The sequence below is a fragment of the Berghia stephanieae genome, chromosome 1 (genome assembly GCF_034508935.2).
Source record: "Berghia stephanieae isolate SIO BIC M18660-M18661 chromosome 1, UCSD_Bste_1.3, whole genome shotgun sequence".
Taxonomy (NCBI): domain Eukaryota; kingdom Metazoa; phylum Mollusca; class Gastropoda; order Nudibranchia; family Aeolidiidae; genus Berghia; species Berghia stephanieae.
In genome coordinates this window covers 18,793,723-18,817,403 of record NC_088360.1, presented here as the reverse complement: position 1 = coordinate 18,817,403, position 23,681 = coordinate 18,793,723, and the positions used below count along the sequence as shown (strand labels likewise).

Genomic DNA, 23,681 nt, shown 5'->3' with positions numbered 1-23,681 from the left:
CGAAAGAAGAAGAAGAAGAAGAAGAAGAAGAAGAAGAAGAAGAAGAAGAAGAAGAAGATGATGATGATGATGATGATGATGATGATGATGATGAGGAGGAGGAGGTGGTGGTAGTGGTGGTGGTGGTGGAGGAGGAGCAGGAGGAGGAGGAGGAGAAGAAGAAGAAGAAGAAGAAGAAGAAGAAGAAGAAGAAGAAGAAGAAGAAGAAGAAGAAGAAGAAGAAGAAGAAGAAGAAGAAGAAGAAGAAGAAGAAGAAGAAGAAGAAGAAGAAGAAGAAGAAGAAGAAGAAGAAGATCTCGACGAGGACGACAACAAAACCACTGCCAATAACCACAATAAAAACAACAACAACGACCTACAACAACAACAGCAGCAGCAGGAGCAGAACAATTTGATAAATACACGATCTGGGCTTATAACACGTTTTATTAGAATGTCATATTATATAAAGGATAACAGGTCCAAAAATTTACCCTCTTATCTCGATTGTGTATAAATTTACATGAATCAGACCTGCCTAGCATTACGAAAAATTCGTAGAATTCCGAAATTTTGGCTCCAATTTTAGAACTTCATGAGCATTTCTAAGTCATTAAATCTTATTGAAAACGAAAGGGGTTTGAAGTGTTATTAAATCATTGCAAGGGTTAATTTTTTGATCTGTAAATTTAACCACACATAGAAAATACTTTTTTTTTTTTAATTTTCAAGTAGGCAGGTCTGTCATTGGTATCCCTTAAATTTAACTTGACACACACACATAACTGATTTACATTTCTTTTTCAGGCTTGTAAACTGAGGCGGTGATTCATCATTTTATCGTCTGTCCTGCGACAACAAGCTGCACTGCAACCGAGAGGTGGAAAAAAAATCATTCATTAAACCACTAAAATTATGCTCAAAAGCTGAGGTAAACAGCGACCCACTGCAACCACCACGGTCGCGAGTAGTTGTAGTAGAAAGAGAGCGTCTTTTCTCCCTCGATCTAATTTCGCTCGCTCGATCGTGCGGCGGTATTTGGCGGATCTCACTTTGAATCCGAGTTGTGATCAAGATCACGTCAGGTCACTTCCTGGTTTTTCTTCACTGGACTTTACTTGGGACTACTTACTAACGAGGAGTGTATGTAGCGTTGTTTTCTTTACTTATTGGAAATCATTGGAGTACTAATAATAACTACTGTTTGTTTAACTATAGTTTTGATTGTGTGTGGATTGTAGTGATAGTATTGATTTTATTTGTTGATTTGCAAAGTGGCCGATCCACCCAATAATATCAACTAGCCAGGATGTCGGATAGGGACTCGATGTCGTCTACGGGTGGCGAGTTGGATACAGCCAATTACAATGGGGTGAGTACAACTACAAAACATTCATATCACTATTTAGCATACATACATTATAGATATAGCTTGATATTATTATAAAATTGTGTGTAACTAACATAATATGATATTAATATAAACGCATTAAACTTTTAAAATGTCTCACACACAAGGCTTGATTTTTCTTGGGATTTCGAAAATCATGAAAATTTGCATGTAGATATGTGGTTTTTAATAACGGACCGTGCTTTACTCGCGTCCGTTTAAAAACAAGAAAAGTGTTGTTTGTTTGTTTTGTTTTTGTTTCTTGTTTGTTTGCTTTGTATTGTTGTTTTGTTGTTGTTTCTTTTTTGTGTGTGTGTGTTTTTTTTTTGTTTGTTTTTTTGTTTTTTGTTTGTTTGTTTTTGTTTGTTTTTTTGGTTTTTTTTTTTGGGGGGGGGGGTTTGGGCGGTTTGTTTTTTTCTTTTTTTTCTTTTTTTTTTTTTTTGTAAATCTTTTTTTTTTGGTTTATTTGTGTGTACATTTTTATAATATTGATAATTTCGTAAATCAATCCATTTTTTTTTTCGCCATTTCAATTATAATGGACATTTATTTGTAAAACTGTAGAAATGTGGTTTGTGACACAATAATATTAAGAGCATTAGGAGAATTGAATATTATGTGTGAATTAGGGGTTTTCAAATGTATTGATTTTGCCCTTGTGTTACCGTAATATTATGAACATATTACTTTTTAATTCCCACTGCATTATTTATTATCTTCATTAAGACCTCCATTAATAATGAGAGGACGTCTGATCGGTAATCAGGAGGCCTAAGGTTCGATCCCCAGTCGACGAAGACTGATTTGTTGGGATATTTTTTTCTTATATTTTTCTTTCTTGTTTTGTCTGGCACTATTTCGTACACACGTGTTCATATCTTCACTAAATTGTATTTGATGATAAAGTCCTACCTCCAACCTTGTTAACTCACTCAACCCTAACACCGACTATGTCCGTAGTTTACTAGGGTTACTTTTACCCCATGCCTATTTATTACATTTTTCTGAGACAAATTATAGACGTAGTATTGTGATCAAAGCTAATGTTTTTAGTTTTTACATGTTAATGGTAGTTGAATAAAAATATCTATGCATATGCTCATTTTTAATAAATTGTTTCCAATTTTGAAATGTAGCAAAAATCTCTAGGATTGAGTGAGTTAATATGTGATTCTAACACGATATTCTGTCTCTTATTCATTATAAATTGATACAGTCGTTGTGGTTATAAATTACCCCTATCCACATATCAAACTATGTTATCTTATATGCTGGCAATGCTGGCAGTAAATAATTGATACTACACATAGGTACATCCTTTTATTTCTATTAGCCGAGAAACTAATAATTCATCTCTGCTATAAGTTAGAATTACTAGCTACTCTCACTATAACGGATGTGATTAAATATTAATTACCTTTACAACGAAACTAGCCTGATATTGAAAACCGTACCAAAAAAGGACTTCATTCATGTGAGATATTCACATGGCTGGCAAATAATAACCTATCGACGTCATCATCTCCCTCACTCTCTCTCTCTCTCTCTCTCTCTCTCTCTCTCTCTCTCTCTCTCTCTCTCTCTCTCTCCGCTCTTTGTTTGTTGCTTTCTATTATAAATTTATTACGATTTTTCTTTTTGTTTTGTTATTTTGTGTTATTTGTTTACCATTCATTTTCTGTACATAAAATGTTATTGTTCTTTCATGGCCCTATTTTTAAAAAATGAGAAAAAGTATCAAATAGAACGTATATTATATCTCTGTATTATCATACTAGAATAAGGAGGAGCAATCCCTTAAGGATATTGGGCCAGGGTACTAGTTAATTAGAACTTCCTTGGGATTGAAAATTGTACTGTCCCAGACAACACTGCATCAACCGTCACTGATTGCCTAATGTGCGGCTATGTGGTCTTGTGGTATGACACTCGCTTTCGGATCGGAAGGTCCTGGGTTCGAGCCTCGCTCGGCGCATAGTTGAGTCCTTGGAAAAGACTCTTTACTATCATTCTCTCACCGTACTCAGGTGTAAAATGAGTACCTGGCCATTAACAGCGTTGTCTTTGTCCGAAAAATTGTAATATCGCCTAACAGGCGGCATGTCCCGTCCTACATGTTAAATGTTGCTGTTGACCAGGGACCCCTTGTAAAGCGCTTTGAGCACATTTAGTGGATATTGCGCTATATAAAAGCTCAATTCTTAATAATAATATTATGAGAACAGTGATTAACAGTGATCTTTTTTTTAATCCACTGGGCCTGTTAGTAACGTAATAGTAAACCTGTAACTGATAGTGTCAAATTAGGATGGTCCTCCACACTTCCGTGATCTCTGTGACTTTGACTGTCTTATCGCAAACCACAGACGTATGAATGGTGTCAGTTACTAAGTATAACATTGACTGGCTTTTCGGTTTGTGGTTCTATAATGAAACATCAAAGATTATAAATATCTATACCGTACCTTTGCTTTACGTGTGTGTGTGTGTGTGTGTGTGTGTGTGTGTGTGTGTGTGTGTGTGAGAGAGAGAGAGAGAGAGAGAGAGGGGGGGGGTGGAAGATAGAGATAAAGAGGAGAGAGAGAGAGAGAGAGAGAGAGAGAGAGAGAGAGAGAGAGAGGGGGGGGGTGGAAGATATAGAGAAAGGGGGAGAGAGAGAGTGGAAGATATAGAGAAAGAGGGAGGGAGAGAGAGAGAGAGAGAGAGAGAGAGAGAGAGAGAGTGGAAGAGAGAGAGAGAGAGAGAGAGGGGGGGGGGGGAATCGTCTCAAAACGGTAATAATATATCGGGATATTGAATTTCAAGCTTAACTTTTAAAGCTTGATAGTAAAAAAAACTGATAATCCCCCGTTTAGAAGAAATTAAATGAGGTTTGTTTCTTTAATATCGAAATCCTGATAATTGTGGTCACACCTACACGTTATATGCAGGGCTGGCTACTTGACCTTGACCTTTTGGCAATGTAAGAAATTGTATTTATTCACATCCATAACGAAGACAGATTAACCCCATAATTCACATATTATGTTGTGGCTATAAATAAGTAAATATATTCAACATTGAAACGTATGTAAACAACAAGTTCTGATTTTATTTATGTAAAAATCGTTTACGGTAACATAATTATGTGAAATGTATGTGTAAATTAGGAAAGCTTCAATAAATATAAACTGAAATCTTGATCATTTATTAGGGCACAATCTTTTGTCAACAATTTAAACAGTAATCATAGACAACGTATGTGAACAGGGGGCAAATGTTTGTTATTGAAATATTGTAAACACATGGGCCAAACATTAACAAAGATTCATTGAGGTAAATAATAATTGTGTGACGATATCTGTTGTTGTTGTATATCGCATACCTTTTTGTTGGGACAGCCGCTTAAAGCTTAGGGCCTTAATTTTATACCTAATCAGCAAAGTTTACCGCTTGAATCAAACTGGTCAAGAATTGAATAGAAGCACTGTTTTTTTTTTTTTGTCTTATGATTATTATATGAGTTTGCCTTCCTTGGAACTTTACAAAAGTTATTTGCGACGTAATAGGACGTGGTAATCGACTCAATGATTTTTTTTCCGGTTTTGTTTTGTTTTTTGTTTTGTTTTGGGGGTTTTTTCTTGTTGTGTGGGTGTGTTTTGTTTTTTTTCTTGTCTGTCTTTTTTTTTCTCGGTTTTGTTTGGTTGGTTTATTATTCTTTTCTTCTTCTTTTTTTTTTCTTTTTTTGCTTTACGTTTTGTTATCGTTTTTGTTCTTGGCGGGTTTTTGTGTTTCTTGTTATTCTTTAAGTTTATGTTTATGTTAATTGTTTATTTATTGATTTATTGATTTATTTATTTTTTAATTTATTTTTATTCTATGATTGCTCTTTTTTAAGAGTGGCGGTTTTCGATGTTCTGGTATTTAATGGCGTATGCAACAACTATTGACATTAAATTTTCTTAACAACACCGGCGGTTTTGTCATCCTTATTATCATGATCCATCATCATCATCATCATCATCATCATCATCATCATCATAATCAACAGCAGCGGCAACATCGTCAACATCACAACCGTTTATTCACAATATTATCATTCGTAATATCATTATTAGTACATTAACATGATAATTGAAAACAAGAAATCAAATAGACACCGTCTCAGTAACCGATGTGGTCTTTGATTCGGTTATTGGAATCAAATGGTTCGGTCATTATAAAAGTAGGTAATAAGTTGTAAGTCAGATTTATTATACAAGCCTCAAACAACCCCCCCCCCCCCCCACACACACACACACACACACAAACCCACACACACACGCGCGCACACACACACACAAACCCACACACACGCGCACAAACCCACACACACACACACAAACCCACACACACACGCGCACACACACACAAACCCACACACACGCGCACAAACCCACACACACACACACACACGCGCGCGCGCGCACACACACACATAACATACAGCAATACTGTGGGCAAGTGGTTAGTACTTGCACATTTTAGCAATGCAAGGAGTGTTCACCATATTATAAAAAAGTTACAAAATTTGAAAATAAAGAAAACCCTCGTAGGTCGGAGAGCCGGCCCCGGGCTGTCAACCTCTTTCTATTGAGACAAAATTAGAGGAGCATGGTTTTGGCTCTCTTGTGTGCGTGTGTGTGTGTGTGTGTGTGTGTGTGTGTGTGTGTATGTGTGTGTTTGTATGCGATGTGGGTGAGTCACGGCTACTTGCGTTGCATCCGGTTTATTGGAGACACAAGACCCCGCATACCATTGGAGTGAATAGAGTTATTTGTGTGTGTGATCACATGTGTTCATGTTAAAATGTAAAGTGACTCTACCCACAAATACTGTACTTATATTATTATTATTATTATTATTATTATTATTATTATTATTATTATTATTATTATTATTATTATTATTATTATTATTATTATTATTATTATTATTATTATTATTATTGTTATTATTATTATTATTATTATTATTATTATTATTATTATTATTATTATTATTATTATTATTATTATTATTATGTCGTGTCATGTTTGTGGCTTGTTTATATTATAATATCCGTGGGTAGTTAGTGGGTGTGTAACATGATAACAACATGTAATGGAGTACCTGTGCAATGTAAGTGGGCGTGGGGTGCGGTGCATAGATAACGACCATGACACTGTGACACCACAAGAACTGCCAGCTGATCTGTCTCGTAGATCTTCAGTCTTTCTGTACCAATTAATTATGGTCCTTTCCTTTGACACATGAGAATACCAAGTAGTCTTTATCATTTTCTCCAAATAATTGCCTGTGACTGTGAGTTGAATTGAATATGGAATGCCCCGTGCGTGTGATGCACATCCCTCTCCCCCTTTCTAACACCTACCCGCCCACTCTTACTCATCCTGCACCATCCTGTCCTTCCTTTATCTTTCTGTCATACGTTATTTCTGTCTTTGTTCCCGTCTTCCTATGGGCCATTATTTCTACGTTATTCAGACGTGGTGTTTCTCACAGCTGCTGCTGCTGCTGCTACTACTACTCCTATTAATACTGCTGCCGCTTTCCATGATACTATTACCGATGCTGCAGTTACTATAGTTTTGTGCTGTTGCTGTTGTTTCTCATATAATAGCACTGAGGCTGATGATAACAAAGAAAGATGACCATAAGATGATGACGGCGACAACGATTTTTTTATTCCTGGCAATGATGATGATGAGAGGGAGGGGGAGGAGGTGAAGGTGGAGTGGGATAAAGGGAATAGGAAGATCGTGTGGTGGTGCAGTAGAAATACTTGCTTTTGAAATGGTGGTAGTGGTGTGTTGATGATGGCGGTGATGATAATGATGACGATGAGGAGGAGGATGATGATGATGATGATGATGATGATGATGATGATGATGATGAAGAAGAAGAAGAAGAACATTCTTAACGAGGGCGAGCAGCAGAATATTAATGAAAATATATAAAGAAGGAGAAGTTGGGCTGGTTGATTGAAACTCTAGAAATGTGAGTATTTAACAGTGACAGACTAAGCAGAGAGCATTGACTCATACACACTTTATTTCAGATTTTAGCTTACACGAGTGCCTTTTCTCTTATTTGTCACTTTGATACTTCACGGAAGTCCCAGGTTTGAGAGGTTGTATCATTTTTCCAAGATGAGCGTCATTGTAAATCAGTCGATATTTGGAGGACGAGTTTTTTTGGCCACATTTTTAAATACGAGTTTGTTTTTTTCCGGAGTATAACAGGAAACTGGTCAAATGTCTTCGACCTCATCTTTTCATGTTCAGTGTTTGTTTATTGTGATACAGGCGATGGTTCACAGGGGAAACGCGTACTCTTATGAAGAGCGGCTATGTGATCTTGCGGTACGACACTCGTTTTCGGATCGGAAGGTCCTGGGTTCGAGCATCGCTCGACGCATAGTTGAGTCCTACTCACATTCTCTCATCGTACTCATGTGTAAAATGAGTACCTGACCGTTAACAGCGTTGTCTCTGTCCGAAAAAAAAATGTAATATCGCCTTACAGTTGCCATGTCCCGTCCTACATGTTAAGTGTTGCTGTTGGTAAGGGACCCCTTGGTAAAGCGCTTTGAGCACGTTTAGTGGATATTGCGCTTTATAGAAAAAGAGCTCAAAAGCTCATGAATATGATAACGGCCGTACTCCGAGAAAATATATTTACAATTTTGCCCCCCCCCCCCCCCCCCCCCCAAAAAAAAAAACCCAAACGAACAAGAAAACAACTCGTCTGTCAAAATATTATGTCCATCGATTAAAATTACATTTGAATCAATCGATATTTGAAGGACGAGTTTTCTGGCCAAACATTTTAATACGGTTTTTTTTTCTTCAGAGTTACAGCAGATGCGTGTTAAGTCGTTCTAACTATCGGGTAACCTCTATGGTGTAATGGTAGCACGTCGTTCTTATAATCAGAAATTATCAGGTTCGAGCCCTATTCGAGGCAGGATGATCTTTTCTTTCTACTTTGTCTTGACCTGTTTCATACATTTTTAAAATCATTTTTTAAACTTACACTTCCACAAGAAAGAGATAGACGCGTGGATAAAGCAATTCACTGCCACCCTGTGGACCCTTCTTCGAGCCCCCTTTTCAGCATCTTGGTTTATTTATTTTTTAAATTTTCTTGAGCTAGAAACAGCCCGTATTGCTCACTTGGCGCCTTTGAACTGCGGCTGACGCCTAGATTATTTTGGTGTTTAATCAAGATAGACCCTAAAGTAAAATTTAGTCAGATATTCATTCCCTCAGGACGAACAATACGCGAGTGTCGATTTGTTTTTGTTTTTTTTTTGTATTGTATTTTGAAGAGATAAAACGGTTTTTCATACAGTAGTAAGAAACTCGCTGAATCAACAACAAAAACAGCAATCAATCAATAATGATAACAAAGCTATGAATCATGCCTCTATCTACTGGTCCATTGAGCATGCTTGAATGTCAAAATTGCACTAATTCATTGACCAGTGTTACAACCTGTTATATTATCTAATCTATCTGGTGTGTCCCCACCACCATAACCATATATTCATATACTACCTACATCAAACCAGTTCAAACCAAGGGCACACCAGGTCGATGATCCAACACAACACTATTCTGACGTGCTTAACGCGCCAAACCGAAAGCTTTAATTCCCCCCACAAACCCTTGTTTGGGAGCAGAGACCCAAAGCTAGATAAATATTTTTCCATGGCATTTCACCAATTTCCTCCCCAAACACACATTACGTGCTTGCCTGTCCTATGTCGATTTTTTTTTCGGTATTGTGTTTTGAAGTGGTAAAACGGTTTTTCATACAGTAGTACTGTAGTGGTAAACGCACTGAGTCAATAGCTCACAGCTCTACGCCCCAATACAGATTAGCGAGAAAAATGGAGTTTGTAGAGATACAATCTATGCTGTCCTTGTCGTTTAAATCACTCAAGCCTAACACCGACTATATCCGTAGTTTACCCAGGTTACTTTCACCCCATGCCTATAATTAATTTATTACATTTTTTCTGAGACAAATTATAGGCGTAGTATCAAAGCTAACATTTTTAATGTTTACACGTTAATGGTAGTTGAATAAAACTATCTATGTACTCGTACATGCTGATTTTAATAAATAATATAAACAAAAATTTAAAAAAAAAATTTCCCTTTATTCATCCCATAGGGGAAATTTGTCTCTAGGGTCTATTCCAAGGGAAGACTGGAATAACCCAGGCGTCAGCCGCAGTGCAGCGCCGCAAACTGAGCTAGGGCGAGGTGACTTGATTGAGTGAGTTAAGCCTTACCTTTGCCAATGCACTGAGCCGTTCAGATAGATAACATTATGGTCTTCGACAATTTTTTAGTCAAAACGATCACAAAAGATTTAACTTTTGAAAACATCAACCGTTGAGATTCACGACTAGATATCTATTTTAAAAGAAATATTTTCTTCAATTTCCATTTCTACGAAAACGAAATACTTTTAATGAAATGGATTTTGACCGGCTAGAAGTAACGACATTGACGTAACTCAGCTCTTTGTTATAGTTTTGAGCCAGCCCTTTTAATGAGCAGTTCTCACTAAATTGTATTAATCAAACTTTAAACGTGAAAGGTTACACATAGTTATGTGTGTTGGTACGTTATGTCCGGCTGGCGGATGTTATCAGTTTTTTTAGCGAAACGCATAGCGCAGTCCACTTCTGTGTAATTTTGTTGGGTTTTTTTTTTTTTTTTGTTTTTTTTTTTGGGAGTCGCAACTGTTTCTTCGAGTGTTCAGCCTCTCTCTTTGCGCTGAAGTAGGTGATCGGCAATAATGTTATGTGTGCACTATGGAAGAATAAATCATATCATTAGTTGGCTACTTGTGTAATAAACGATGATTTTATATAGAATAAATAGCGAGCTTGTATATAGATTGGGGGCCCTGATAGTTCTTTTGTAGAGCATCCGCTTGTCACGCAAAGGGACCGAGATCGATTCCGGTGAAGTCGAGTTTTTATTTTACCCCTCCTGCTCACTCAACATCGATTGGGTAGCTGGATCTCTTAAAACTGGCGGAAAGCACTTTGCGATAGACTAATGTCCTATCCAAAATGTAACAAGCTATTGGTATTGTCTGTTTCACGCTATAAACTTCGGCTCCATTGGCCTAACGCCCCTTAAGGACTACTTTTAAAAATATATTATGAGCATTATTTACTATTATTACATATCACAAGCCAACAGCAACACTTAACAAGAAAGATGAGACTTGACGCTTGTAAAACGCTTTTACAATTTTGGTCTCAACAGAGACAACGCCATTTCCGGAAAGATACTCATTAAACACAGAGTGCAGTGAGAGAAAGGGTTTTTTTTTCTAAGAACTCAATTTTGCGCCCGCACACAGCAGCTGGACTCGATCCAGGGACCTGCAAGTCACAAGGCGAGTGCTATACCACAAGATGTACAAAAGGACATGGGAGTGACCAACACGACACTGTTCACAGTCTTGAAATAACTTTCTTGATGTTCAGTACGGAATTACACAGTGTTGTCAATCGATGTGAAGTGTCAAGTCGTAGTACGAGAAGCTTCCTGTGTACTTAAATGTACTACTTTACACTCACGACTGTCAATAAATGATGTCTTCTTTTCTTAAGACTTGTCAAGCGCGCGAGAGAGAGAGAGAGAGGGAGAGAGAGAGAGAGATGGGGGGAGAGAGAGGGAGAGAGAGAGAGAGGAGAGGGAGAGAGAGAGGTGGGGGAGAGAGAGAGAGAGAGAGAGAGGAGAGGGAGAGAGAGAGAGGGAGAGAGAGGGGGGAGGGAGAGTGAGAGGTGGGGGGGGGGGGAAGAGAGAGAGAGAGAGAGAGAGAGAGAGAGAGAGAGAGAGAGAGAGAGAGAGAGAGCAGAAATGAAGTGGTTCGCTAGTTTACCCTTTACAGGTCAAGTTCGAGTTTACTCTAACCTAAATATAATAATAATATCTTATTGTTTTTCATCGAAGTCTACGTGACCGTTTTGGCCAAGCAATCAGGTATCTAGGTCTAGTTATAATAATATATTTTAGTCCTCCAGAGCCGTAAGGGGCATGGAGACCGAGTTTATCCCGCCGTGTGCATTGAGAAACAATTATTTGCAACTCTTTGGACAGGACGCTAGTATTATACAAGGTACTCTCCTTCAGATCTAAAAGTTTTGTTATGACTTTACTATGAGTGACTCTGTGTTAATAATAAATATGTTCAGACCATTGTGTACGCTGACATTTATTGCCAATATATCAAGATTGAATTCACCCTGCGCACAGCCCCTGGAGGCACAACAAAAATATCACGTGACTCCAGAACAACAGCAGATGGACTCTGGCGTCCTCTGAAACAAAATACACACAACCATTTTGGCCAGAAAACTCGTCCTTCAAATATCGATCGATTGAAATGCCATTTTGATCGACCGATATCTTGAAGTCTCAGGTTCTGGAGGTTTCGACAAGATGAGTGCCATTTAATCAATTCATTTTTAGAAGGACGATTTCTCTGGCCAAAATATTTAAAATTTGTGTATGTTTTGGGGGTTTTTTTGGGGGTTTTTTTTTGTTTGTTTTTTTTTTTGGGGGGGGGGGTTCTGTTTGCTTTTAACTTTTTTTTGTTATTTATTTATTTATTTATTTATTTATTTATTTATTTATTTATTTATTTTAAAAATACATACGTAATCATGATATAAAAGAGAATTCTTTTATCTTAACTCCAGCTGCATCTTATTAAATCTTTATGAATATAAACTGAACCAACTCCAATTAACACGATAGCAACTCAGATGGTTTATTTGACAAGGTGTTCATTCAAATAATATTTGATGAATGTAACACAGAAACGGCTCGGTTCAAGGCCAGAGTGAGTGGAGTTCGATTTAGTTCAATTTGTAGACAATATCGATATGCCAAGAAAAGGAATCTAATATCGATTTTTAAAAATGTTACACGGGTTGAGTCAAGGCCAGAGTGAATCGAGTTCATTTTGTAGTCAATATCGATATGCCAAGAAACACAAAGGATTTTAATATCGAATAGAATAATGTTTATCTTTTAGACCATCGCAGCCATGTTATTTTTCTAAATATAATTTATTGACGTGCATAGAGTTGAAATCATCGCATCTGTTGCTCCAATTCAACCACGTTATGATTCTTTTGTCGTATTGTTATTAAAGCATTATGGAAACACAAAGAACTCTGAACGTTCACATCGATTGGGGAGAAGATTAGAATCGAGTGTGTCAGACATGAGTGTAATAGTGTCAATCATGTTAGACGGAATTCAGATAGAAGTAGATCTAAGTAGAAGGTGGTTTCAGACGACTTTTCCACTCCAGTCAATTCACAGTAAATGTTATATAGAGTGGGAAATCACAATGAATTAGGTGTTTCGACTATCTATATGAAAGCACTAGTTATTGTTTTGTTTGTTTTTTATTTGTTTTTGTTTTGTTTTGTTTGTTTTTTTTTGTTTTTTTTTGTTTTTGTTTTTTTTTTGGGGGGTTGTGTTTTTTTGTTGTTGTTTGGGTTTATTTTGTTTTTGTTTTGTGTTTTTTTTTTTTTGGGTGGTTATTTTTTTTGTTTAGTTAGATTGGTCTCCAACTGTAGTTAATCTGGACTTTACTATTTTGTGTTTTGGTTTTTTTGTTTTTGTTTTGTGGGTTTTTTGGGGGGTTATTGTTGTCCACTGTTTTGCTTTTGTTTTTCTTTTTTTTTTTTTGTTGTTGTTGTTGTTTTAATTTTATTTACTTTTTCAAAGTACGTCAGAATAGATTAAGATGGTCTCCAACTGTCAAAAAGTTTCAAATCTGAGACTCCTTACTAGCCCCCCCCCCCCCCCCCCCCCCCCCCCCCCCCCCGGTTTTATGATTTTTTTTTTTTTTTACGAGTTTGGGCCTATGTTAATTTATAGGCATCTGGAGTTAACGTTTTCTGGCAAAAGGATTGACTATGACAATATGACTATGATAAAATATACAATACAATACAATATCAAATCTGAGCTAAATTATACAAATTACAGTGTGGCCTTTGGTGCTCTATCACAGTGATAAAAAAAACCGATATGCTTTATTAGTAAGATATATAGTACAGGAAATCAATTATAAAACAAATATAAATTACCCATCGAATTCAAACTGATGGTGATCTAATTCCTTATCAACACAGTTCTTATAAGCGTTGACATTTCTCGCAGTTCTTGAAGAGGCATGAAGAGAGTTACAAATATCGACGGTGCTGAAAACTAGAGTAGAGCACGTATTGATATTGACAATGACATTTATTCGTGTATTAGATATTTAATACTCTGCGGCTATGTGGTCTAGTGGTATGACACTCGCTTTCGGATCGGAAGGTCCTGGGTTCGAGCCTCGCGCTCGGCGCATAGTTGAGTCCTTGGAAAAGGCTCTTTACTCACATTCTCTCACCGTACTCCGGTGTAAAATGAGTACCTGGCCCGTAACAACGTTGTCTTTGTCCGAAAAATTGTAATATCGCCTAACAGGCGCCATGTCCCGTCCTACTTGTTAAATGTTGCTGTTGACCAGGGACCCCTTGTTAAGCGCTTTGAGCACATATAGTGGATATTGCGCTATATAAAGCTCAATGTTTTTTTTGTTTAATACTCGATATTCTCAATTAACATTTAACATTGTTTTTATAATTTTGATAAATTGTATCTGTGCTTGAAAGTTACACAGAACATTTAAAGGCTTTTAGAACCTATTATGTTAGCTCTTAAAAGATACCATAGGATACATACGATAAAACGGGTGTTGAGTCAGTGCATAGGAGTCAGCAGTGTTGACTTACTTGACTTAGATGCCTTTCGCGTCTCGACCGAAAGATCGGGTCGCCTTGGCTGTTTCCAGTATTTCCTGTGTGAGGTGTCTCCAATATTGCCGGTCCTCTGCTAGGGTTCTCAGATTTTCAAGGTCCCCTGCCGTTATGAGACTAATGCTTTGTCCAAGTGTTGTGAGGTTTTTGTTTAGGATCACAGGGAGTGTTGTGATCGGTCTTCCTCTGAAAAGGTTCCCGTGTTTTTGGAAGTATCCCGACATGGCTTGGTTAGCTGGTATGTTTTTGTCCCTGCGTAGTATGTGACCGAAAAGTTGCCATCGTTGTTGTAAAATGTCAAGGGAGATTGGTCTTTCTTTTGTGATCTTATAGAGTGATTCATCTGAGATCTTTTTTGGGTATTTGATGTCCAGTACCCTTCTTAGCTGTGTGCGATGGAAGGCATCCAGATGTGTAGTACTGCTAAAAGTGTTTATAATTTGTAATCAATTAGCTACAGCGAGAAACTGAAAATCAATCGAATTTGTTGTCTGGGTGAGTTGGTTGCATAGATGATTTCCCCAACCCACCCCTCCCCCATCCCTTTAATCCATAATTTCTTGTTCTTATTTTTTAAAATTCGAGATGGCTCCATCAATACTCATGAATTTTATTTCCAAAATTGGGTATCAGTCTGTCGCTCACTTATCAAATGACTTTTTAAAATTATGTTCAGACAAATTTTTGCTTCAAATATTATCGTTGAAATACGTGGACTGAAATAACCCCCCAATTTGTCAAAAATTCTTTGAATTGAAGACTCAGGTATAATTGATTTTTTTTTTTTATTTGGTTTTTGTTTGTTTTTTGTTTTTTTTTTGTTTTTTTTTTGTTTTTTTGGTTGTTGTTTTTTTTTTGTTTGTTTGTTTTTGGACATGTTAACGGTTATTTCAGTGTATGTAGGAAAGTTTCTAGCCAAACTGAAAAATCGATGTTTCGCTAGTTAACGACAGAACGTCAGGTTCCTGCCATTTTGGATTTTAAGCATATTTTATAAAAGGTCAAATTGTGATCTATACGCTGTCGCGCAGTTTACATGCCTTAACTAATTTATTCCATTAAAGGTCACACACGGAGTGGACTAGGTTTTAGAACTGGTACTTCTGTCTTTTTAAAAAATCTCTATTTCATATTTAATCCCCATCTCTCAATGCAAAGGTTCAGTAACGGTCTTCGTTCTCACTCTCACATTTCATCTCGTTCCACAACCCTGTCTTTAATAGCACTTTAATGAAAATGTCATTGTTATCTGAAACATCAGTCGGAAGTAACGGTTTTAGTTAAATGTATCAGCGGTTTGGCTTTTTTAAGGGTGAAGGTTGGTGGTTGGGGGGGGGGGGGGGGGGGGGGGATGGTTATTTCTTGTTGTTTGTATTGTTTGATTGTCTTTGTTACCCTTTTCTCTCTCTTATTCATTTTTTTGGGTTATGTTTTGACAAGTAGGCCCTATAAGCTATAATATGCTTTTTAAAAATTATGAAGTCGTAACAGAATATATTATTATTATTATAACTTAGCGAAAATTAGATGCACTTAATTGATTTATCGTGTCACAGACCACATTTTTATTACATTTACTACCTAGATAATATGTCAAAATCAAAACAGCAATACAGTTTTATATTATTGTCATCTCATTAAAAAAAATATGTTATCTTAATTTATTTGTTTATTTATTTATTTTGTTTGTTTGTTTGTATGCTTTTAAATATTATAAAGGCACGGAAATTATAGTTCAGTACTTGATCTACATTTAATTTGTCTCCATGATCTTTTTGCATATCCTCTGCCGTACTCTGGAAAAAGACGTATCTAATATTTTGGCCAGAAAAACTCGTCCTTCAAATGGATTGATTAAAATGACTCTCATCTTGTCAAAAACTCTCAAACCTGGGACTTCGAGAAGTCCCAGGTTTGAGAGTTTTTGACAAGCTGAGGGTCATTTTGTGGTCATTTTCATCGATCGATATTTGAACGACGAGCTTTTGTCCAAAATTTTCAATACGCCTTTTCTTTTGTCAGGGTACTCTATTGTATCAAATAGCCCCTTCCCCCCGATCTATTTTCTTCAGAATTTTTGCCCCCCCCCCCCCCCGATCTATTTTCTTCAGAATTTTTGCCCCCCCCCCCCCCCCAACTTTATTTACACCCCTTCCTCCTTCTCTTAAATTTCAGTCTCAGCTCCATACTGTCTATCACCGGTATGTGAAAATAATTCACCAAAAGTGAGAAAACAAAACAAAAACAAAAAAGGAAGAAAGCCCCCCCCCCCCCCAAAAGAAAAAGAAGTATTATCGAAATAAGATATCGATGAATAGCACTCAAGTGTAAATGGGTACCTGGACGGTAACAAAAATGTAGCAGCGTCTTACGTGTCGTGCCATGTCTTATCCTAAATGTTAATTAATTATTGTTGTCAGTTTTTGTACCGTGTGCAAAGTGCTTTGAGCACATTCAGTTGGTGATGCGCTATTAAGCTAGAGTTATTTTTAGTACTATCTATTTTACATGCAAATTTTCAGATCTTTGGGATTCCAAGAACAAGAACAACAACAACAAAAAAATGGAGAACACTGAATAAATGAATAAATAAAAGTAAATTCATAATCAAATTAGATCTGCGTATGCTTATGTTCCGCCATGTGCGGCTATGTGGTCTAGTGGTATGGCACTCGCTTTCGGATCGGAAGGTCCTGAGTTCGAGCCTCGCGCTCGGCGCATCGTTGGGTCCTTGGAAAAGACTCTTTGCTCACATTATCTCACCGTACTCAGGTGTAAACTGAGTACCTGGCCGTTAACAGCGTTGTCTTTGTCCGAAAGATTGTAATATCGCCTAACAGGCGGAATGTCCCGTCCTACATGTTAAATGTTGCTGTTGACCAGGGACCCCTTGTAAAGCACTTTGAGAACATTAAGTGGATATTGCGCTATATAAAGCTCAAAAGCTCATGGTAGGCGACTCGTTCAGCATTAATACTTTAGGTCGCCTGTCCCTATGCTCCTATGCAGTCGTTTTATTGAAGAACACAGTATGTGCTATTTGGTTAACATTGCATATACTGTGTTTTTTAAAAACAACGGCAGGATGGGAGCGATATTTATTCATGTTTTCGTCCAACCTAGTCATCGATCACATGATTTGTTGTTGTCCAACGATTGGACATTAATTTCTCAACTAATGTAAACACGCTGCTTTGTTTATGAAAGTTGTAAACATACCCATGAGTCGTGCTGAATAAAATGACCAATTATTGTAACATTGGATATTTTTCAAACTGTAAACATGTTTCACTATGTGGGTCACTTTGGGCACGTATTCCAATGTGACCAATGACCTCGAGCACATGGAAAAGTAAAATAGATCATCCCCATTGGCAGTATATTATTTTGTTGTTTACTTCTCCATAGGCGTCCGAACCAACTGAGGTGATGTATTTATTCATGCTGTGATTGATAAGCTTTCTCATACTTTTTAAAATTATTTTTTCTGTAGCATAGCATATTATGATCTGTATCTTCTAGCTTTGCATACGGCGCTCAAAAGCAACGCTTTAGTTTCTTTCAATGCTCAAAAGACGTCTGCTTCATGCAAATAAGTTTTATCACTGCGATCTCACGTCCACATGGCGCAAGTCCAAGAAGGAAAAGAAGTGTGTGCGTGTGTGTGTGTGTGTTTGTGTGTGTGTGTGTTTGTGTGTGTGGTTTGGGAGGGGGGGGGAGATGGGGATAGGGGAAGTGGAGAAGAAAGTAATAAGATCGAACAAGGGCCTCAGTTTAATCTTTGTCTGCTCCCATCCCCCATCTCTCTTCTTCTTTTTAAAACTCTGACTTCTTATGTGCAGATTTATTGTAATTCGATTTTTTTCCACTCATTTCTTTATGATAATATATATATATATATATATATATATATTATATATATATATATATATATAATATATATATATATATATATATATAATATTCGTTCATTTTTGGGCAATGTACTTTGGCTTTCCATTTTGTAAATGTCAGGCTTTTTATTGCATACCCACCAACATACTATTGCTTTATACTTATTTTATTTCTTCATATATATAGTATATTATTATTAAAATTTTATCATTTGGTCTGTCTAGACTCCTGTTGTATAAATTATATCGATCTTTGTCCGTTTGTTTCGGGCTCGCGGAGGTTAAATCAATACAGAATATTATGTGGAAAGCAACAGACTCGTGGACAAATAGAAAATAGAGGAGAGGATAGATAGATAGATAGATAGATAGATAAATAGATAGATAGATAGATAGATAGATAGATAGATAGATAGATAGATAGATAGATAGATAGATAGAGATAGATAGGTAGATAGATAGGTAGATAGATAGGTGGATAGATAGATAGATAGATAGATAGATAGATAGATAGATAGATAGATAGATAGATAGATAGATAGATAGATAGATAGATAGATAGATAGATAGATAGATAGATAGATAGATAGATAGATAGATAGGTAGTAGATAGATAGATAGATAGATGATAGTATAGATATGATAGATTATGATGATGATTGATTAGATAGATATATTAGATAGTTGATGGATGGATTTAGATATATAGATGACAGATAGATGACTGATAGATGATGAAAGATTGATAGATAATGGATGGAAGATAGATAGATAGTAGATGAGAAGAGAGATAGATGAGAAGAGAAGAGAGAAGAAGAGAGAGAGAGAGAGAGAGAGAGAGAAGAGAAGAGAGAGAGAAGGAGAGAGAGAAGGGGGGGGGGTTTATGCAAACTGACAATTTATTTAAATTAAAGCGTCTTATCCAAGGACAGAACGTCTGGATATTTCATTTGACTGTTGGTGTTTGAACCCTTTGAATTTCCAAGAGGTGGTAAGAACCAGTTTGGATCGCAGTAAGAACACGACAGTGTTCCGTAAGCCAGTGGGTGCAATGCGACTCGCTCCAGGCCACAAAATGAATGGGTGAATGGGATTGGAACCTGCATCTTCGAGCTACGAGGGAAGTTGTGTTACGCTGTTCTTGTCATTTGAATGGAGACAAATGTAATAAAAACAAGCCGTTTAGTTGTCAAAGAGTTATTATTTTTCCTTTGAAAAAAAAATTTATAAACTTTTCTTTGTTTACTTTTTTTTTTTTTTTTTGCTTTATTTATATTGACAATCCACCCTTTTTCGTTTTTATTTTTAAGGCTTATTTTAAAAATCTTCATACCCTTAAAAAAAAAAAAGCATGTGTAAGCAAGTTAATGTTTATTATTGGTATATGGAAAATTCTATGCTTGTTGGTCTCGTTCAATAAACAACCCAGACTTACTCCATGCACTAACTATATAATAATATATCACGTCTTATCCCTATTAATGTTTGCCCATGCCCTGGAATCTAGGACTTCATATATATGCTATAGATGTCACTGCCTGGAATTATTCTTGTAGCGTATGAATCATCTCTGTGAATCATTGGTGTTGAAAGCAGATAGGGCTACGATATTAAGGGCTATTGTCTGTGAACAAAAAGTGCTGTAATTGTCATTATGTATGCATGTCATAGAATGTGCTTTGAATGTGTGATGTGGTTTATTTTATTTGTAGATATGTTTGTTGTTTGTTTTTTTGTTGTTGCTTTTTTTGTTTGTTTTTTGTTTTGTTTTTTGTTTTGTTTGTATTGTTTTGTTTTTGTTTTTGTTTGTTTGTTTGTTTTGTTTTTTTTTTTTGTTGTTTTTTTTTTTTTTTTTTTTTTTTGTTTTTTGTTTTTTTTGGGGGGGGGGGGGGGTAAGGAGCAACGTGTACTTATTTGTAGGTCTCATAGTTATTGAAATACGCTCAAATCAACGCGAAATGTTGCACATCACAAAAAATTTTATGATCAGCCCGTTATTGCGTTCGGTTATCAAATAATAATATGTGCACGTATAGGTGATGGGAGGGGGAGAAAACTCAAGGTTGAATCTCTCCGAGTTATCAAAGGTGGTTTGTTTTTGTTTTTTTAATTAAGCAAAAAGGTACACGTTGTTGTCCAGCTTGTCCAAAACGGTAGTTCATTTACAACAGAGCACAGTGGTCTACGGTGGTTTACGTCAAGATGGAAAGATGAAGGATATTATGAATCTTTTATATTTTTAAAAATACCAGTCAGTCGTCAAGACTTGTCAGCCTTCCCTTGTAGTAATATCTATCATGCATGATTTAATTACTGCTATGCAGGGGCGGCGCAGATCTGTGGTCAACTTTAAAAGTAAACACTGTGAAATGGTGACAATGGGAGCGATCTATAGCGGAAGAGTAGCGTCCCTTGATTGGACGTCACCCATAGTCTGTGACGTCACCGGCGGAAAAGTTATTAGAGAGAGAACGTTATGTTGGTTGTGCGCATGCGTCTCTCGTCCTCGCGGGCTAATCTCATTCCCTATATTCATGTTTTCGTCCAACCTAGTCACCGGTCATATGATTTATTGCTGTACAACGATTGGACATTTCTCAATGTATCTAAACACGCTGCTTTGTTTATGAAAATGGTAAACATACCCATGAGTCATGCTGAGCAAAATGACCAATTGTAAGGTTGGATATTTCTCAAACTGTGAACATTTTTCACTATGTGGGTCATTTTGAGCACACTCTGCAATGTGATCAATGACCTCGAGCACATGGAAATGTAATATAGATATGGAGAATGACCATCGAGAAATTAAGATGAGGGAGAAGAAATCTATACGAGCAATCAGAGAACCAGTAAGTCAAAGCTTGTTTCGGTTACATTAAACAGATATTGTGACAATCGACCCCATGTACTTCCCGATATATTCCGAATTAGACCTACATATCCATTTACAGTCCAGTGGACAATGAAAGGAATAAACAATCAGACACACCAAGTCCTAAATCAAGGATCTGACGTGCAACAGGCTGACCTTCTATTTATTGAGCCACTGGGCAGCCGATTGACAAACAAAAGAAGTGAAATTTGTTGAGAGAAATTCTAAACGTAATGTAGTTTGTCTTTAGATTCACAAGTAATATGAAATGAATTTTTTATAAATCACCGTTGTGTTCCAACATCAATATTTATGCAAAGAAGAGACATTTAGAAAGAAAGAGGGAGGACAACAACAACAAAAACAAAAACAAAAACAAGAGAGAGAGAGAGAGAGAGAGAGAGAGAGATAAATAGATAGATAGAGATAGAGAGAGAGAGAGAGAGAGAGAGAGAGAGAGAGAGAGAGAGAGAGAGAGGCGGGAATGAAATGGAAAAAGTACCAACCACCTGTGTTGTAAGAAGGTGTATAAACCGGTGTTGCATTTTACCGGTTTTATTGACAGCTGTTGTGATCGCCAGTGTTGTAAATGGGAGGGGGTGAAGTGATTTACAATGATTGAATATATACAGGTGCTGGTCTATGCCATTCTGTCTTCTCAATGCTTACTTGTCCTATTCTTTCAAATGACATCTACCTGAAGACGTGTCACGAACATGATATTGAATCAACAAAATACCTTCTTTAATTTCGTATTTAAAATATAATACTATGGTCTTTTTTTAATGTTGGATTTACATTTTAAAGGCTGAATCTGTTCTTTGAAGTCCATTTTGTATTTAGAAGATAGAAAACCTATCATATTAAGCATAGGCTTTAGAAAATGAGTCCATTTTAATTGTTTGTATGTTTGTTTTTAATGGGGCATAAATCCCTTATTTTTTCCCCCTTTCTTATAACTGAAAATAGATCAAGGGCAAAAGCATGTTACATAGCCTTTATAGATTGGAATAAATTGTCTACGAATCATTCTGATTACTTTTGTGTGCTGTCGCGAAATGAATTAAAGGAATTGAAAGAAAAATTTAATTTCTATAACCAAAGAGATCGCTTTTATGTCATGCATTACCTAAAATCATGTACAATTTTGTATAGTGGGTGTTTCGGTCTTGAAATAAAATAATAGTGATCATGAAAAGAAAGATATATATATATATATATATATATATATATATATATATATATATATATATATATATATATATATATATATATATATATATATATATATATATATATATATATATATATTATGTACATTGCCTTTATTTATCCCAGGATCGAATTTATCATTAGGATCTATATCGAAAAATGACTGAGATAACTCAGGTGTCAGCCTCAGTGCAGCGCTAAAGATGAAACATTAGGGGCTACATTTCTTGAATAAGACCCCCCAAAAAATAAATGATATGCTAACAACAGGCCTCGAATTCGAACCTTCGGATGTAAGTGCAATGCTCTATCTACTTGGCCATTTCGCACATTAAATTTTTTAAGGAGTTCCAGTTTTTCACCATACTCAAATGGCGCCATTGTGCTAAAAGGAAACGGATGGGTGCATAAAAGTAAATTTCCATTTGACTCATTCCAAATCAAGGGACGCTACTCTTCCGCTACACGTACACACATAACTATCATCGGAATCCCAAAAGTACATACATTGCCAGGTGACGTAATCTCTATTTTGAGTGTAGAACTGCTATTCCCTAAAATGTGCACTTTCAGCTAATCTCTAAGAATGAGAACATGATATTATTATCATTCCGATCGCAGTCTGTTGCTTATTTTTGAGATTTGAGATCATGATCGAGTGAGAGAGGGGCAAGCCGGCATGACACTATACTCCTGCCGGAGTAGTTTATTATGACTGTCTAGTTCACTGAATATCGATTTTTATCCCGTCTGCGTGCAGTTTTCCCACTTCCCACCAAGCCGATTCCCGACAGGACATTGGAGGGCACTTAATTGTGTTGATTCTCTCGTCCACTCTGTGTATCCTCGATTTCCATTTTGTTTTCTTCATAATTTATTTTGCTCACTCTTTCGTGAAATATTAGTGTCATTTGTTATTATTAATAGCCGTCGACTGTTTGACAAGTTATGTACGATTATGTTGTTCACCTATCAATCAATAGGGTGTATCAGTAGCGGCTCGTCCTATGGAGTGACATAGTTGTAGCCCCTCCTGACATAATAATATCTTCCAAGACTAAAACCTATTCGATATTAGACTTCCATTGAGTTGCCAACATTTCAGCCACCTTTACAAGAATCTAAAGACTAAATCAATCTTCAATTATTGACAACAAGTATGCTTCAAGTGCCTTGGAGACATAGCAATGTCCTCTTGGTCCGAAAGATTTAGGTTTTCATACTCCTTGAATAACTTTTTACTACAAAGTATTTCCATCAGATTAAACACTGATCAAGTTATCCATTTACAACAGTGTGGATAATGGGATCATATAAAATTGTGACTACACGATTAAGTAACAAGTTATCTTTTGAGCTACCAGGACACCATTATCCTGATAGACAGAATTATATTGAAGGGGACAATCCGGTCAATCGGATGCATCTAGAGCCGATATTAATCTATCATTAAAT

At 36.5% G+C, this 23,681-nt stretch overlaps 1 protein-coding gene across 9 annotated transcripts in view; it reads left to right on the top strand.

Annotated features, from left to right (window-relative positions):
* LOC144969605 (uncharacterized) overlaps positions 1-23,681 on the top strand; it is a 119,209-nt gene that overhangs the window by 19,498 nt on the left and 76,030 nt on the right. For 5 of the 9 annotated variants that reach the window (XM_078908901.1, XM_078908879.1, XM_078908842.1 and 2 more), the window contains exon 2: positions 787-1,351. In XM_078908901.1, coding sequence (XP_078765027.1) covers positions 1,289-1,351 — 63 coding nt within the window. In that variant the 5' untranslated portion in view covers positions 787-1,288. Of the gene's footprint in view, positions 1-786; positions 1,356-17,654; positions 17,673-23,681 lie in introns of those variants that run through there. The other 4 variants (XM_078908836.1, XM_078908759.1, XM_078908903.1 and 1 more) reach the window with 2 other exon arrangements.